The 16,939-nt window shown below is 29.5% G+C and overlaps 1 protein-coding gene and 1 non-coding gene across 2 annotated transcripts; one reads left to right on the top strand and one right to left on the bottom strand.

Annotated features, from left to right (window-relative positions):
* Positions 1 to 863: 863 nt before the first annotated feature.
* LOC113000966 (small nucleolar RNA snoR86) lies at positions 864 to 985 on the top strand. Its single transcript, XR_003266270.1, has one exon. It is a non-coding gene; the product is annotated as a small nucleolar RNA snoR86 (small nucleolar RNA).
* A 3,596-nt stretch (positions 986 to 4,581) lies between these two features.
* Positions 4,582 to 8,407, bottom strand: ACPD (stearoyl-acyl carrier protein desaturase). The gene is made up of 3 exons (NM_001251324.2): positions 8,137 to 8,407; positions 5,891 to 6,395; positions 4,582 to 5,469 (listed from the first exon to the last, which is right to left on the bottom strand). The coding sequence occupies exons 1-3, from the start codon at positions 8,244 to 8,246 to the stop codon at positions 4,909 to 4,911; spliced, it is 1,176 nt and encodes a 391-aa protein (NP_001238253.2). The 5' UTR covers positions 8,247 to 8,407; the 3' UTR covers positions 4,582 to 4,908.
* Positions 8,408 to 16,939: the final 8,532 nt, after the last annotated feature.

Raw genomic sequence — 16,939 nt, 5'->3', positions numbered from 1 at the left:
CAAATTTTAGCATTTTCAATAAATTTTAACCAATGAAAGATGGTGTATTTAAAAAAGTGTGTTAGAAAATGTGCTTCTAACATTTCTCACATTAAAAAGGTTTACATACCTTTTTGGTCCTTGTAAATTAGTGTTTTTTTTAATTTTAGTCCTTATAAATTATGTTTATTTTTCGTCTTTGCAATTGTTTAAATAATATTTTTTTTATTGTTCAAAGTGTCACATAAAAATAACACTTAAAGGATGAAAAATAAAAATAAAACATAATTTGTAAAGACTTAAATCAAAAAAGAGTTTTTATAAAGACAAAAACAAGAAAAAAATAATAAAAAGATATTTAAGCCGACTTAAAAATAGCTACATTAAAGAAGCTTGTTCTCGTAATGTGAAATTTTACATTACAAGAATTTACTTTTGTAATGTATTAAAAAATAAAAAAGATTAAGGATATATCACAATTTTTCAAAACACATGTTTTTAAACTTTAAAGATTAGTTTCCGAAAAAAATGAACAGGAGGGTGTAAAAACAAGTGCAAATAGAATCCCCAAATAAGCTCAATAGCATAAATACAGTAATAAAAGTCCACTGGGCCATATGCCCTAATTTAAAGCCCAATCACTAAAACAATTGTCGCCGCCGCCGCCGCACGAAATTAGGGTTTACCGTTCCACTTGATCATCTATAAAATGCAAGGCACCAGTAGTGTCAGTCGCATCTTCGTTTGTGGCGTCTTCAAATTAGGGTTAGGGTTAGGGTTTTTTTGTTGCAAATAAAATTCCTATTATGCTTCTGCTTTTGTGTGTGTGTTTGTGATTTTATAATTATTCATAATTGTGTGTTGAAAATGAAAGCCAATTTGCAGAGCAAGGGCGTCGACTATGAATGTCGCATCTTGCCTTGAAGGTTGGCGAAAACAATGACGATTCTCCGTGCCTATCAAATTTACTCTGTTTTGATGATGGCCTCGAACAAGTCGCAACATTCTTTTTATTGAGAAATTTAAAAACCTTTTCTGTTTTCTTAATCTTTACTTCTTTCATTTTTTTCAGAAATTTATTTCTTTTTTCCCTCCTAATAGATGATTGTTATTGAAGTTTCGAAGTTTTTTTTTTAAAAAAAAATCTTATGTTTTATGAATAGATCAATGTCAAAGCTCTTTCGATTTATGCGCTATTGTATATTTTTTTTCTTTTTTCGTGTATAAAATCAATGAAACATGAAGTGAGATTCGACAAATTTCTTACTGTGGTTGTAATTTGGGATGACGAATAATTGAGATCAATAATAGATCGATTGGTATGGTGGATGATTAGGTTTTGCGAAGATTACGTTTATTAACAATTGGGCGTCACTAGCAGGCATTGGTTGTAAGTTTCTGAAAAAAGTTGTCTGATTTTGTGAATTGGTTTGCTATATCCTTTGTATTTACAATTTGGAGAACAAATTATCCTAACCATAAAAAAAGTAAATAAACATTGAGAACAGAATATAACAATGATGATTCCATTCATATTATGGTCATCTATAAAGCAGATTGGTGCTTCTGTACCAAGATTGTGTCGGAAGATGACTAAATTACTGTGTCCTCCATGCCGTTAAAACTCATGAAACTCTTGTTCATGCAGTGAAATTGGGGGATACACGTTATGTATTATAGATTATTTCCAGGTTTCATTCATATCTTTAGGTTTTAAAAATATTTATGAAACAAAATAGTTATTTAATTGTTTTTAACCTGGAGATACTAGGTTTTTTTTTTTATTTGTCATCTGACTAATTCCTTCGGCTTGGAAAGGCCCATTTTGAGGTAAAGTTGAAACTTGAATCTTAGATCTTGGTTTGGACATTAAGTTTGGAATCACTTCTGATCAATAATTTTTGGAAAATATTTTTTGATTTACCTTGAAAATAAATGGAAAACAACAGGATCAACTATGATGAGGTAATTGACAATGATATCAATATTTGTATAAAGTTAAAAGAAATAAAATGCAGTCAGCATAAAATGACTTAAAAAGATATCATAGCTACATCAAAATGAACGAAAGTTTAAACATTAAAAGGAAATTCATAAATATAAAGTTACTTGAAAAAATGCAGAAATATAAAGAATTCAAGAGTAAAAAGAAACAGAACTAATTGTACTGGAATCTGAAATTAAAGAACTTGAATACAGTTGAAAGTGAAGAAAGATGAAGGAGAAGAATGCAATTTAAAGTTTTGTAACTACTTCATTTTTTTGGACAGCCAAAATGTGGATTTCAATTAATAATTTGGCACCAGTGGTACCCAATTAGTTTACACATTGAAAAACGGGTATGTAAATTGTTGAATTGTATATCCAAAAGCAATGCAACAAGTAAGGAAGGTCATATGAGAGAAATAAAGAAAAGCATTGAATGAGTTAGATTTATACAACAATTCCAACAGACTGCTATCACATGGGGTTTCATTTGTGGCTATAGAATCTTGAAGAACTCAAGCACAACTCTTGAAGATCCATAGGTTTTGCTCTATCTATTTCTTCGTTTTGTTTTGTTATTATTAACTGAGTTTCTAAATTTCTTTGGGTTAGGATAAACTTTAATTTGAAATTTTGTTGATCAATTTCTCTTTAGAATCCTTTTTCTTGTTATGCGAATTAATTTATTGAACTCATGCTTAAGAGTTTTTTTTTTTTTTTTTGTGATTGACCTTCATTAGAAAATTGATGTGATCTAAATTTTAATTTTGCAATTAGGAAATTGGGGTTTAATTATATGATTCTTGAGCCAAGGAATATGGACAAATGGTACACTTTTGTGTGAATTTCCTAAACCTAATACTTCTTTACTAATTTTGCTTGGCTAAGGAATTAGGCATCATAATTAGGAATAAAGGGTTTATTGCCCAATAGATAAAGATAAACTAAATTAGATAATGAGATGTTTATCTTATAATAAGGAGAAATTAAAAGAAAGAGATTATATTAGGAGAGGATTTTGACATCAAACTATTTCCATTAATTGAATTGTCTAATACTTTTAATCATTTTCTCAAATCAAAAGTGTAATGACAAATTGTATAGTTATTAAATTATAATATATGTGACATACTTTACTCTCATTTTTATTACTTATACAATTGGTAGACTTATCATAATCTTAATAGTATGTAGGATAGGATTGTACTTAGACGTGGCTACTCGAGTGAAAGTCTCATCCATAACATTAACTTAAAAAATCTAATTAATAAAAAATTAAAAATAACATTAATTTTTTAACAATATCTTGTGTTTCTTTTGTTTTTAAACAAAGAAATATAGTATTGTTGAGTGCTTGAATTAATCGATGCGGAGTTATTTTAAGTTTAATTATTAGTCTCGAAGAATCTTCAATATTTCGTACCAAATTAAGGAAGAAATATCGTAAATACTTCACGATAATGAATTATTGATGTTGATTGGTATAATGCTTATGTACAAGGTCGATCTCAATAGCAACAAATCATATAAACTTTGTTTCATGAGACCAAACAGCATTAACTTGCATATACAAACATAATGAACAAAAGAGGGGGAAAGAAAAACAGAACAGGATATGATGTGTAAAACAACATAGCAGTTGTTGAGGTATAAAGATATCTAAATTGGAGTTGAAGAGGGTAGGCAAGGATCACATGGATGAGAAGTCCATAACAACCCAAGAGTTTGAATATGGTGAAAGTGTTGTTCCCTCACAGCCAGCAAAGTTTGAGCAGCATGTCAATTGTCAGGATCCGAGTTGGAGGAGGCATGTATTGATTGATAGAGTGAAAAAGATCTATGGTTCTACTTTGATATTTTTATTAATTTAAGTTTTAAATAATATATTTATTTATTATTTGACAAATGTTAACCATTATTCTTAAGATATTTGTTAAGAAATTAAAAGAATTTTTTTTATTAAATACACAAAATTATATCATCTATGATTTTTTTTTTTTTACAATATCCTATGAGTTTTATAATAAATATTTTTTTTAGTTCGTTAACAAAAAATTCTTTTAGACACTAATTAACAAAAACATTATTATTTAGTCTTTTTTTACAATAGTTTTTATTTATTTCATCAATGATGCTACACTTATTCATTCACCATAAATCTATTCTTGGATAGATCCATGATTCATTGTATTAAAACACTTTTAAAAATGTCTTTAAAAAGAGGTTCATTTTTAAAATACTTAAACACATCCTAATAATTAATTATCGTATGAATTAGATTTTGGCCATTTCTATAATTTAGTCCTAAGAACTTGTAACGGAAACAGATTCGTTTATGAAAACTTCAGGACTTTTAGAAGCATAAAAAAGTCATTAAAAAAAATTAACCTAAAAACCTATTAATAAATTAGATTAAAATATAACAACTGAATTTAAAGCACTGAAGTAAAACAGGTTAAAAACAGGAAATACAACAGGTTCTTTTTGTTTGCGGGCTTCTCACATGTTAACGTAGCGTATACAAATATATGAACATAGTAACAAACCATATATTTCAGAATGATACACAACAAAATTACCTAGTAAAGCATATATTTCAGTTACCCGATGGCAAAATTGAACCAACCACAGAAGAACTAAATTTTCTTTATCATCAAAATTGCCAGAGAAAAAAAAACGTTTACTTATACTTCGACAGACATCACTACCACAGAGAAAAGCGAAACAAAAAAAAAAAATACCATTTCTAATACTACAGCTGCCCCTAACTGCTTAACTTGCGAACCATGCAAGAACAACTGCTTCACCTTACAGTGACATATAACAAAGACCAAAAAAGGAGGAAAAATAAAAGATAAAAATGACAAACTGAATTTTCAACTATTCAACATTTCTCAGAACGGTATTGCCGGAAGATTTCACCATGCTCCTCCCTTGGTGCATTTAGAGTAGTACTTCCCTGTCATGAATCCAACTGAATTTAAGTGTTGACGACTCCTTGACTCTTGCTTGAGCTCTCTCCTCCAACCTTCTGATTCTTGGCGGCAGCCCGCAAATGTATTCTTGAGCCTTTCTTCCCTCGCCTGAAAGTCCAGTTAGCTGCTCCACCTTCCACCTCCCCACCAGAAACTCAAGTATGTCAGCATAGTCCTTGGCGGTGTAGACCCCAATGCGCTGCGCGACCGAAGAGTAGCTATCAAACAGGTTGTCATCACGGCCGTCATACATGAGGTGTGCTGGCATGGCAATCTTCTTCCTCATCATGTCGGCAAACGCCATAACTGTACCGTCAGGATCGACCTCAAATAGCTTTTCCACTATCTTCGTGTATGCAGTCTCATGGCGTTTCTCATCTGAGGCAATCATGCCGCAGATCTGGGCCAACTTTATATCGCCGTGCTCCTTAGCAAGCCTGGCTGTGTTTCCGTGGGATATGAAGGTTGCCCTCTCTTGAAATGAAGTGTAAATGAAACCAAGGTAGGGGCTGTTCTCGGTTCGAGGATCCTATCCATCAATTTCAATCAGTCAAGAAAGGTCAATACTCAAAAAGTGACAAAAGCAGCAGCTATGAAGAATCAATTAGTGTAATAACTTCAGAGCAACATAATAATCTATTTTAATAATGAATTTCAGGAAAGTGTCATCGTATTCTTTGAAATCTAGCCCTTCATTCTGTGAAGATCCTTCAATAGTTTAAAGACATTCATGTGAATATGAAAGTTGCTGACAGTGACACATTAATGCATCCAGAGGAATTAATCAATAAAATTTATATTTCAGGCAGTTATCCCCCCACCCTCTCAAACAAATAAAGTATCCATAAATGGGTAGCAAGAGTTTCTTTGACATTGCATGATTGTGTGATTCATTAATAAAACTACCATTGCGGAAGACCAAAATAGACTACAGTTGTATAGGATCTTACCATTCCAGACCCAATAAGGTACTGAATTGTCTTTTCAATTTGTTTCATGTCAACTCGACCACTCAAGTAAAGATATTTGTTAAGAAGATCACCGTGTCTGTTTTCTTCAGCAGTCCATGCCCTTGTCCAAATTGCCCAGGAAGTAAGGCTGGCACCTGTTTCATCACGAACTCCATCCAAAGTATTTAACATTGTTTGGTAAGTAGGCAGGGCTTCCTCTGTGATCATGTCTCCGACCAGAACAACAAAGTAATCATCTGGAAGCTCCTTTGCCCTCTCTCTCAGTTCCTTCACTTGCTCTTCAAATCCATCAGAGGAAGGATCCGGTAAAAAATCTTGTGGTTGCCAACATTTTTCAACAGGTTTAAGATGAGTCAAGATGTTCTGCTCAGCCCAATCCTCCAAAGATTTGAAAATCTCAATCTTCTGAGGAGGCATAGAGTGGGTTACTTGAACATGCACTTCTCTGGGAGGAGTGAATGGCTTCTTAATATTTTCAACCTCTCTACAAAGAAATTCAAACGACTTTTAGAGAAATAATAAAATGTTTTTAAATGATCATATGCTGGTAAATTTGATCAATAGAGTGAAAGGCATCATTGGTAGAAGCAATAACCATATAGCCCCCACATGTACAACAGTTATACACCATTACATGAACACAAAAATATCAAAAATCATAAAAATGAGAACATGCAGTTTGCACGGCATCCTATCAAACAGTAAATCAGTTTTGATGCAGCAAGATACATAACCCATGTCTATGCATTAAACTGGAGACACTCTGCTCACAACTATCAGGTATAGGGTAAGGATGAATTGAGAGGGTGGGGACCATATCTTCAATTGGGGAAATGATAACATTTTTGGTAAATAAAATTAGTTGATACCCAAGCCATACCCAGTCACATGATCACATCACTCATATCTTTATATAAAAGATTATGGTACACACCTATTATGTACCTAGCCATATACAATGTGTACCTGTACCTAGCATGTGCATGGCACAAAAAATGGAGTGCACATGCATCATTGATCAACACAAACACCAAAGTCATAAATGGACAGCTTCACAGAACGTGTCTACATCATGCCTAGGTTGCTCAAATCTTCATCCAAAAACTCAACCAACCAGCAAAACAATTTTGATGCAACAGCAAGTAACATTTTGGAGCAGTTACCAATACTTTTTATATTCTCCTCCAATAAGAGAATCACAATTAGTATAAAGTTGGCAACATTCATCAAACCAATATATGCATAAATCATAGGCTAAGAAACGAGACTCCATACTCCATATCAAATAAATCACAAGGTAATAAATACAGAACAAGTTCCAAATCTCCACGGTTGATTATACATAAATTCAATTCGAAACCGAAGAAGAAAGAAGAATCCCAACAACAACAAAAAAAGCCAAAATTTAGTGAATATGTACCAACATCAAACAATAAACCAGAAATAACAAGTCCCTTAAAACAATGGCAAGAATTCAACATGGATAGCAAAACCATTGAACAGTATAAGAATGACACAGACATGCAATATTTATTTCTTTAATTCAAAAAATCTGCAACAGTTAACAGCAGAATTGATATCACGAAACCCAATTCAATTAACCACACGTTTCTTTCACGGTGCAAACAAACATAGACAAAAAACTGAGAGCAAGTGAAATAAAAAGTTGTCGGTATTGAAGCACGATGAAACAGATTTCTCAAGTCTCAACCAAATAACAATCCATTTTCAATTCTCACCAACCCGAAGAAAAATACATGCAAACCCAAAAGGTAAAGTAAAGTAAAAAAAAAAAAAGCGATAAAACCAATGGTGTTGTGTGTATTGAGTGAAATCGAACCACCCCAACCATCAGATTACCAAATAATCCAAACAATAATTGAATATATCTTCCGAGGTTAGCATTTCTCAACAGACAAAAAATACTGAATCTTGAAGAAAAACGTCAATTTCAAAATACACGCGAGAACTAGCGCGTCGTTTGCACTGTTCCCAGCTTTCATTTCAGGCATTAGACACTCAACCACACATGAAAGACACTTTTATGAGAAAAAAGCTACAAAAAGAAAAAAAGAAATAATAATAATAATAATAATATCGCAAAAGGGTAGATCAAAGTGGTAAGTGGAGTTGAGAATCGAATTGAAAAGTTGTGAATGCGTGATTTTTGTTTAAAGAAAGAAGAAAAAGTGTTAATTAGGGGGGGATCTGAGAGTGGGACTAACTTGGAACCGGAGCGGAGGGTGGAGGCCATGCGGAACCTGGGAGATCTGAGACTGGCCATTTGGGGGAGGGAGAAGGTTTGGGTGGGGATAGGGTTCAGTCTCAGAGCCATTGATGAGTAAAGATTAAATGAATCAGAAGAAATTTTGAGGAGAGGAAAGGGAAAAACAAGAGAGTGAAGTATGTGATGTAAGGCAGAAGAAGAAGGAGGAGGAGGAGCAAGTGAGAGAGGGGAAGAAGGGACAACCACTTAATGAATGGTTTATGCGCATCAATTCGGGATTTGGGGATACATCTGTCTTTTCCCTAGCAAAAACCCTCCTCTCTTTTCTCTTAATTTACCCTATTACCCCTCACTAGCTTAATTGCACTCTTTATCATTGTTTAATTTTTGGGTTTTTAATTGGATGATTTTAGTCATTTATGTTTTAATTGTGTCCTATAAGTATCACAAATGAGTTGAAACTTAGGGGACTAAAATTACACAATTCCGATATTTGGGGGAATTAATTGTCGCAGTTGAAACATGAGGACTAAAATTGTACAATATCGATGAGTTTCTAAAAGTGTAATTACACCTTTATATTTCTCATTTGGTTAACATATTCTTTCATTCCTAATTAAAAAACTCTTTTAGGGTGTGTTTTATTTGTTAAAAAATAAGGGGTTGGATAGTATACAAACATTTGTCTAATGTTTGATTTAAAAAATAAAATAATGGACCATGGACTGGACAAATATCCAAAAACTTGTAATTCACTAAATTTCGTATAATTTTTTGTTCGGTGTCTAACAAAAGTAAACATACAATATCATCCATATTTTTTGACTTTTTCATTATCCTACACTTTTTTTCTTTTTGCCTATGCGCCTCCTTCTCTAAACCTTCCTCTCTAAATGTCATACCTTGGACATCGACGAGAACCACCTTGAGCGTCGACGAAGGGCATATGGATTGTTATTGTTCTCTTTTTACTCATTTTTTTTTCTTTTCATTGTTAATTTATTCAAATGTTTTCATCATCATCTTTCTCCTTCTGGCTATGTTTTTTTCTTTCTTTTGACCAATTTCGACGAGACCACATTGCGTCGTTGTGTCACTGTTGTCATCGTCGTGATCCTAAGGTGGTCTCACGTCCCCAGGTCCTGCGCCTTGTGGGGTTAGGAGTCATGCCTCCTTCGTGGAGGTGTCTCTCCTTTATTGCGCCTTTAGGGTGTTGCTAATGTACCTAGGATTTTATAGTAAAATTTACATTATTGTGTCCAATATATAAACACATCAAACAAGATACGCTACAAAATTACTTGTACTAACCACCAAACAATTTATAGTACAAAAAGTTATCATATGACTTAACTACTTGTTCAATGTTATTCTGTCCGTTCTGTTTTTTTAATAAATCAAATGCACCCTTAATTAATTTACGCCCCTTAAGAAAAATATCATCACGTAAAAATAGAGATATAAATAAAAGAAAAAAAAACCCACATCAGTGAGTTTGAATCTGAAGCCTAGTGGGGAAAGCAAAAACCACTCCACTCAATCAAGTTGCAAAGATGACCACTTAAGTTGTTCAATCTTCGAGGCAACATTGTACGCAAGAATTTGGTCAAGCTCTCCTACAATGGATCAAAAACCGTTTTTGTGTTGTTCATCTTCTACATTTTGCCAAATCAGGAACCTCCAAAACCCTCGATCGGACGATACCACCACTGTCTATTGTGATTCTCAAAGTGGTGGAAAAATTTTGTTGTCTATTTTCAAAATTAGAACATTTGTGGGGTTTTTTCTTGCTTTGATTTCAATTGCAGTTTATAGGGTTTATTTGTTTCTAACTTGGGGTTTGAAAATGGAAAACAAAGAGAAAGAAAGAGAGGAACTAGAAAATTATCAGAGGTCTCATGAAGCTTTCGCCGAACCAAAGATGTATCAAATGCAACAACTTGGTAAATTAAACTCCAATTTTTTAATTCGATTTTTTTTTTTTTTGGTTTGTTGAACATGTGTTTTAGTTTCATTTAATTATTATAATTTTAAAATAATAATAACAATTAAAAATTGTCACTATATTCATTATGTGTGTAAAAATAATTCAAAAAATGAATTATTGTTTTTGATGATTTTTAATGGTCATTATGTTAAAATTATTAACTACAAAACTAAAAAAAGAATTATTTTTATTGACTTTAAAAATTTAAAGGATTAAAATAAATATTTTAAAAGATAAAAGACTAAATTGAATAAAATTGACAAACATAACAAAATAAAAGCATCTTTTAGTCTTCTTATTTTCTTCCAATGTTATGAGTGCTCTTGAGTTGTTGAGCATGTAATTGTGTTAAATAATTTAAAAGAGATAAACAAGCGTGTAGATCAATTGTTGACTCGTGAAGTTGTTTTACTTTAATCAATTATTTGTAGTTATCATATTTGACAATTGAGTAAAATTATCTTTCATGAGAAATGCGTATCATATCCAACGGAATATCATATATGATTTACATTTAAAAATCATATATGATTCACATTTAAATTTAATTAAAATGTATTAATAATGTAAACATTTTTTTATAATGTTGCTTATTTAATACTAATGATACTTGTTTAATATAATGTTTTCAACAATTTTTTTATTATTGATTTTCTATGAATTTTTATTATTGATAAAAATATATTAAAGATTATAAGTTTTATGAGTTTAATTTTTACTTAATAAATTTTATTTTATATTTTCAAATAAAATTTAATTATTAATAAAAAAACATGTTAAATAATTGATTCCTAATCTTTCTAAATTATGAAAGAATCTAGTTGATTAGTTTGATATTCAGTTTTTCTTATAAGAAGATCGAGTAAGTGACTACATGCCATGATAAGAACTCTTAAAACTTTCTTCATAATTAAAAGGTTTAACTAAATTAGTTAGATAATATGCATGAATTATTGTATATACTTTGATATTTAAGTTCGATTCGTATAGATTAAAAAAATTATTAACTTAATTGAGTGAAAGTAAAAATTAATCATGCTTTGATGTTATTTTATGAAAATAATTATAAAATTTTGATTTCAGTCCTTCTTATTGTTTGAAAATATCAATTTTGTTATTTTTTTTATGGAAACCAATTTTGTTCTTCGATATATGGTTATGAAAGAATAGTGGTTAGAACTAAAGCAGTAAAATGAATTTTTATAGGACCAAAACTATAAGAAAAGTTTTAGGAGTCCAAAACCACAAGATTTTTTTTAATATTATAGGCAAACTTTTAATTTAATAGCTATTTAATTAAACACGTTAACTCAAACTTTGATTGTATTAATAGGTTAACTACTGATTTAAACCAAACTTGAAATCAACCAAAAATAAAAATGAACTTTCAGATTAATAATCTCCTTTATTATGATTATGATAATGATAACTAAAAGGCTATAACTACTAATGGTCGAAGAATTAGTATTAAGTGATTGAAATAACTTAATCTTCTATTGTACCTCAATTGCGAAAAGTCTTATTATATAATGTTGATTGGACCTCAATTGGAAAAAGTCTTGTAATATAAATTAATGTTGGCTACTAGATTCATTAAAAAAATTAAGAGTTTATCGGTGAGATTGATATTCAAACATAAATTATTATTGATATTAAGTTTTAAATAATTTTATTAAAGTCGACAAATTTATTATAAATGATAATTTTTTATTGACTGACATAATAAAATTATTTTGATATCATCAGTACATAATTTTTTCCCTCAAATTTAAACCAATTTTATTATTGAAATATTAACATTTCGATACTGCATGTTATAATATATTCAATTATTTGTATCTTTGTATTTAAATTTTTTTCAATATAAAAATGAGTTGATATGTTTAAATATAAAAATGAGTTGATATGTAATGTAAGGATTGGAGAAAAGGCTTTCAAAGAGTCAACCCATACATTAATTATTTAACTCCGTTAATTTCGAGGTTCTTCAAAGTTCAAAATCACCACTCCTCCTATGAATATACAAACTCTCTATTTAGCAATATATATTCATATAGATTTCAGCAATGCCTAAAATGTATGGAAATCACATGTGAGGTATACGCTTTTGTTATTAATTGCTCCTACGTCTTAAACCAATATACTTAAAGTATTAGTTAAAAAATAAAAAAATAAAAATATTTAATATAAAAATCACAAAAAAATTATGAACCACACAATTTTACGTAATAAAATATTTATTTTTTTAGTTTGTTTACCACTTAAAAGATTTACTACTAATAATAGTAGGAGTATATTTTTTCTATTAAAAAACACTATAAAGAATTAAATATATATTTATAACATAAATTAAATTTAAAATTAATATGAAACTTTTTTACACATAATTTTTCAATAACAAAATATCATAGATAACCTAAATGATTAATGAGTATATAAGATTCTATTAGGTTTATACCCGAGACATATATAATTGATGAACACATAAGCTTGGATGGAAAAGAAAAAGAAAAAAGTAATATTAATTTATTATCAGAGTAAGTTGCACGTGAAAAACATTATGTTCAATTAAAAGCAATATTTTTGTCTGTCTAATTGTTATCTATTACTAATAGACATGACATGCATGTCCACTTTCCTTAATGAAAGTAGACTTCTATTTGCCATGAGGCTTTTATTGGACGGTTACTGAATTTATTCTACATGTTTTTCCACATATATGTTCCGAAACAATTATTTTTGTTACTTTTTATTTCGCATAAAAAAGTGATGTAAATGCAAGTATTGATACTTGCTAATCGAAATTAAATAATTTTATTTATATCAACTCAATATCGAAAAATATCATCAACTGGTCTATTTGATACCAAAATGTTTATTAAAATCAAATTCTAAGTTCAAATATTTCTCAAGTTTAAAATGAAGTTATTAATGGAATTTCTTTAATTTTTATTCTTTACATGAAAACTAAAATTTGTAATAAGTCTGTATCCCAGAATAATAATTTTAAAATTAATTATTAAGAAATAGATAAAAAAATTGAATTTGTAGTTGATTTTTTATTTAAATATTTTTGACAATTGTTGTAAGATCTTTGTTCAATAACAATAACATTATCATTTTTTCTCAACGAAAGTCTTTCTATTCTTCAATAGAATCGTTGTAGCTTTTTAAATAAAGAAAAAATTGTATAAAGAAAAAATAATTAAAACCAACCCGATGTGTTATGACATTCTCTTTTAAATATTTGATCAAATATTAGATTCTAAAGTTGTGTATATAGAAAACATATACGGGGAAAGAAGAGATATCTTGGATTGAAAAAAAGAAGAGAAGAACTGAATTAAGCAAAGAAGCAAAATAAAATGAAAATATTAATTTTTTATTTGAGAGAAAAAATGAAAAGTTTTTAATTAGATTTTACATATAATTTTTTCCCTTTAAAGTGGGGAAAATGTTTGTTGTATTTTTTAAATAATTAAAGATTTTTTATAACATAAAAGCTATGAATAATGTTATAATAAGAAAATAATACAATAAAGTTTAAACTTGTGTTGAATTAATTTTTAACTAATGTATTTTTATTACTTATTTTCACTCGCTTAAATAAGTAAAGGAAATTTTATTTACTTATTTTGTTGTATTTTTATTCATCCATTTTTTTCTACTCTATTTTATTTTATTTTTATCCTTTTCCATTAGTTTATATTGGCATAATATGTTTTTGTTTATAAATGCACATAAACATAAGTTCTAATAAAAGTATTTACAGAAAATCTAAAGGCAATTTTATAAATATAAAATAAAAAATAAAATATTTAAAATTATAATAAAGATGTATATAATTACTTAAAATAATTTAAAATTGAAATTTGAAAAAAAAATTAAGAATGGCGTGTGTTGTTCTTTGGAGTGGAGAAAATCATGCTAACGTGTAATGAAAGCAGTACTCAACACAAAAGTGATTGGTTGAAGTAGAAGTGGATTAAGACTTTAAATGAATTTTATTCATAATAATATGATGGGTATAATTCTCTGTTTGGTTTTACGTGATGTACTTGAATAAGAGTTTGATTGGGATAAAAATAAAATGTGTATTTCAATATTTTAATTATGGTTTTTAATTACTTCTTCCTCTCCCAACTTGTATTTACGGGTCAAAAACGATTTTGGAAGACGCTTGTATAAGGTAGTTTTATAATTACAAAATTTTAGATTAATGTTTCGTTCTAACTTAGGGGAAATTGGCTAACTTTACTTTTTCTTTATAGAGGGATTATAAACAGGACAAATTTTTTTTATTTTTTTTAAAGTAGAGATAAAAAGATTCTATATTTCCATTAGGTTAAAATATGTTTTTGATTATTAACAAATATTAAATTTTAATGTTTGTCCGTTAATAGTTTTTTTATTATTTGTGTGGAGTATTTGATAAAATAATAATTTTGTTTAAATTTTTAATAAATTAAGGATTTTTTTGTTTTTAATAAATTTTGTTGATTTTGGATTAGTTCATTTGAGAAGAGATTAATAACAAATGAATAAAATTTATTAGGAATTTAAAATAAACTTGATTAATTTATTACTGACTAAAAAATATTAAAGATAAAAATATAAAATTATTATTTCATAAAGAAAAAATAAAAAAAAATATTAGAAATTCAAAAAAAATTGTTAATTTATGAAAGATTAAAATTTATTTTAACCTTCTCATTATAATGGGATGGAGGAAGCTTCTGATTACATATGATACAGAGGTTACTGAAATTTATGGGAAAATGTGTAAATAAATTGTTCTCTAAGTATTTTTCTCGTATGAACATGTGTCGAGTTATTAGAAATCCACATCAATATAAAATTTGAGCAACTACTGTATATGAATTCAACCAAAACACGCAAACTATTAGTCAGTTTTGATTTCTGGTCCATGATCATTCTGCTTTGGCTTGCCCGCTTGAAGCATATTTTGCCAGAGATTCGAATTTCACGTCATTTATTTTTTCTTTGATACCATCTTTTATGATGTTTGTTCTTCAAACGAAAATGTGCATAGTTTGTTTGTTCTTAGCAAAGATTAATAGTATTCTTAGTATCTTTCACACCTGTGCGTGATTGTGTGTCTATATATGTGTTATGTCGTTTGGAATTTGGATACTCTTTTTGCACTTCAGTTCATAGAGAAAAAGACAGAACGAATTACGTTGGCTGAGGCAAAATTAAAACGGCAAAACGGCACAAGGTTTGCTGAGTGTGGTAACTTGTATGAAACAAGTCAACAACAGTCGACAGCTTTCTAATTGTTCTTTTTTTAATCTTGGAATGACTATTTTTTCTTTTGGATTAGAAATAAATGGTCAATTTAGTCTCTAATTCTGTATCTTGTTATAATTTTAGTCCATAAAATTTTAAAAAAAATATTCATATAAGCTCATATTTTTTAGAATTTCATTTAAATTCTTGAAAGTAACTTAAAATTTTAAGAACTAAAATACAACATACAAATTTAGGGAAAAAAAATTGCCTTTTCCTCTTTCGAAAAGATCTTTAAAACTAAGGTTGCGTTAAAAATGAAATGAACATTTCTTTCTTGCTCTTGTGCATTTATCTATGCCTGTTATGTGATGATAGTAAGTTAACTAATTGGAGGAAAGATATATAGGAGGAATTGTTAGACACATATGTGGTGGAAATTAGGTGGAAATGAGAACTAACGTGGTGATGGAACATTGTTTTTTCTTGTTCTTAACGGTGAAAAAAATAGTAAAATCATTTTATTGGAGTAAAGATGGGATTGGAAACATTAATTGAGCATGCATGGTAAAGAGAGATGGAAATGGGTCCTGTGTTTGGTTTGTAACCTTGAAAAACGAAATGGCACATGTTGTCTACAAATACTATGGATCTATAACCAAACTAAGGGGAAAGAAGATAAGAACAGAAGGCATCATGATAAATTTTGTATTTGTTATTGTTAAATACAAAACTAATCAAGAAAACTTGCAAGAAAAGCTAAAAAGAAAACTAGGAAGCAATAAATGAAATTCTATGTATTGAAAATCAGTTCTTAAAGTTGTACAAGTGGTTATATATATATAATCAATTACAACAACAACTAACTTTCAACTAACTAACACTAAGAGCCTCCCTCAAACTAGGAATGAATATTAGACATTCCTAGTTTGAAATGTAAAAATTTAAAAGCACCAGGCATTAGGGCTTTAATGTCAATCTCAATATGCTTTGTTCTTTTATGAAACACTGGATTCACAGCTATGTGAAGAGCAAATTTGTTGTCACAGTACAAAGTGGCAGGTTAGTCTATTTTGAATTCTTCCAGCAGGTAGGTAAGTCATTGTAGTTCACAAATGGCATTGGCTAGTGCTCTATATTCGACTTCTGATGAGCTTCTAGATACAGTGGCTCCCTTAATATACCTGATAATTCAAATAACAACCTATTGATGAGCTGAGGTGGGAGCAACAACAAATTGGCTCAGATGTTGCACAACATAAGTGATATTTGACCTTGTATTAGTCAAGTAGATCAGCCTACCAATTAATCTTCTAAAAGAGGAAGCATCTTCCAATGAGAGAGGAGTTCCAGATTGTTATGCAGCTTAGTAGCATAATCTGATGGAGTAGATACTGGCTTACATCCAAGCATACCAGCATCATTGAGAATGTCTAAGGCGTACTTCCTTTGACATAGATTGATGCCAGTAGGTTTTCTGCCTACTTCAAAACTTAAGAAGTATCTCAAGTCACCAAAATCCTTTATCTTAAAAGCATTGTCCAACAACTGTGTAATACCTTGT

Source organism: Glycine max, chromosome 2, assembly GCF_000004515.6.
Source record: "Glycine max cultivar Williams 82 chromosome 2, Glycine_max_v4.0, whole genome shotgun sequence".
NCBI classification, from domain to species: Eukaryota; Viridiplantae; Streptophyta; class Magnoliopsida; order Fabales; family Fabaceae; genus Glycine; species Glycine max.
The sequence above is the reverse complement of the archived record's forward strand: the minus strand, read 5'-3'. Positions and strand labels throughout refer to the sequence as shown.

Coding starts and splice junctions, on each gene's coding strand:
- ACPD (NM_001251324.2), bottom strand. CDS start 8,246: ATGGCTCTGAGACTGAACCCTATCCCCACCCAAACCTTCTCCCTCCCC. Junction 6,396..8,136: donor ACCCTCCGCTCCGGTTCCAA/GTTAGTCCCACT, acceptor ATTTCTTTGTAG/AGAGGTTGAAAATATTAAGA. Junction 5,470..5,890: donor ACCTTATTGGGTCTGGAATG/GTAAGATCCTAT, acceptor ATTGATGGATAG/GATCCTCGAACCGAGAACAG.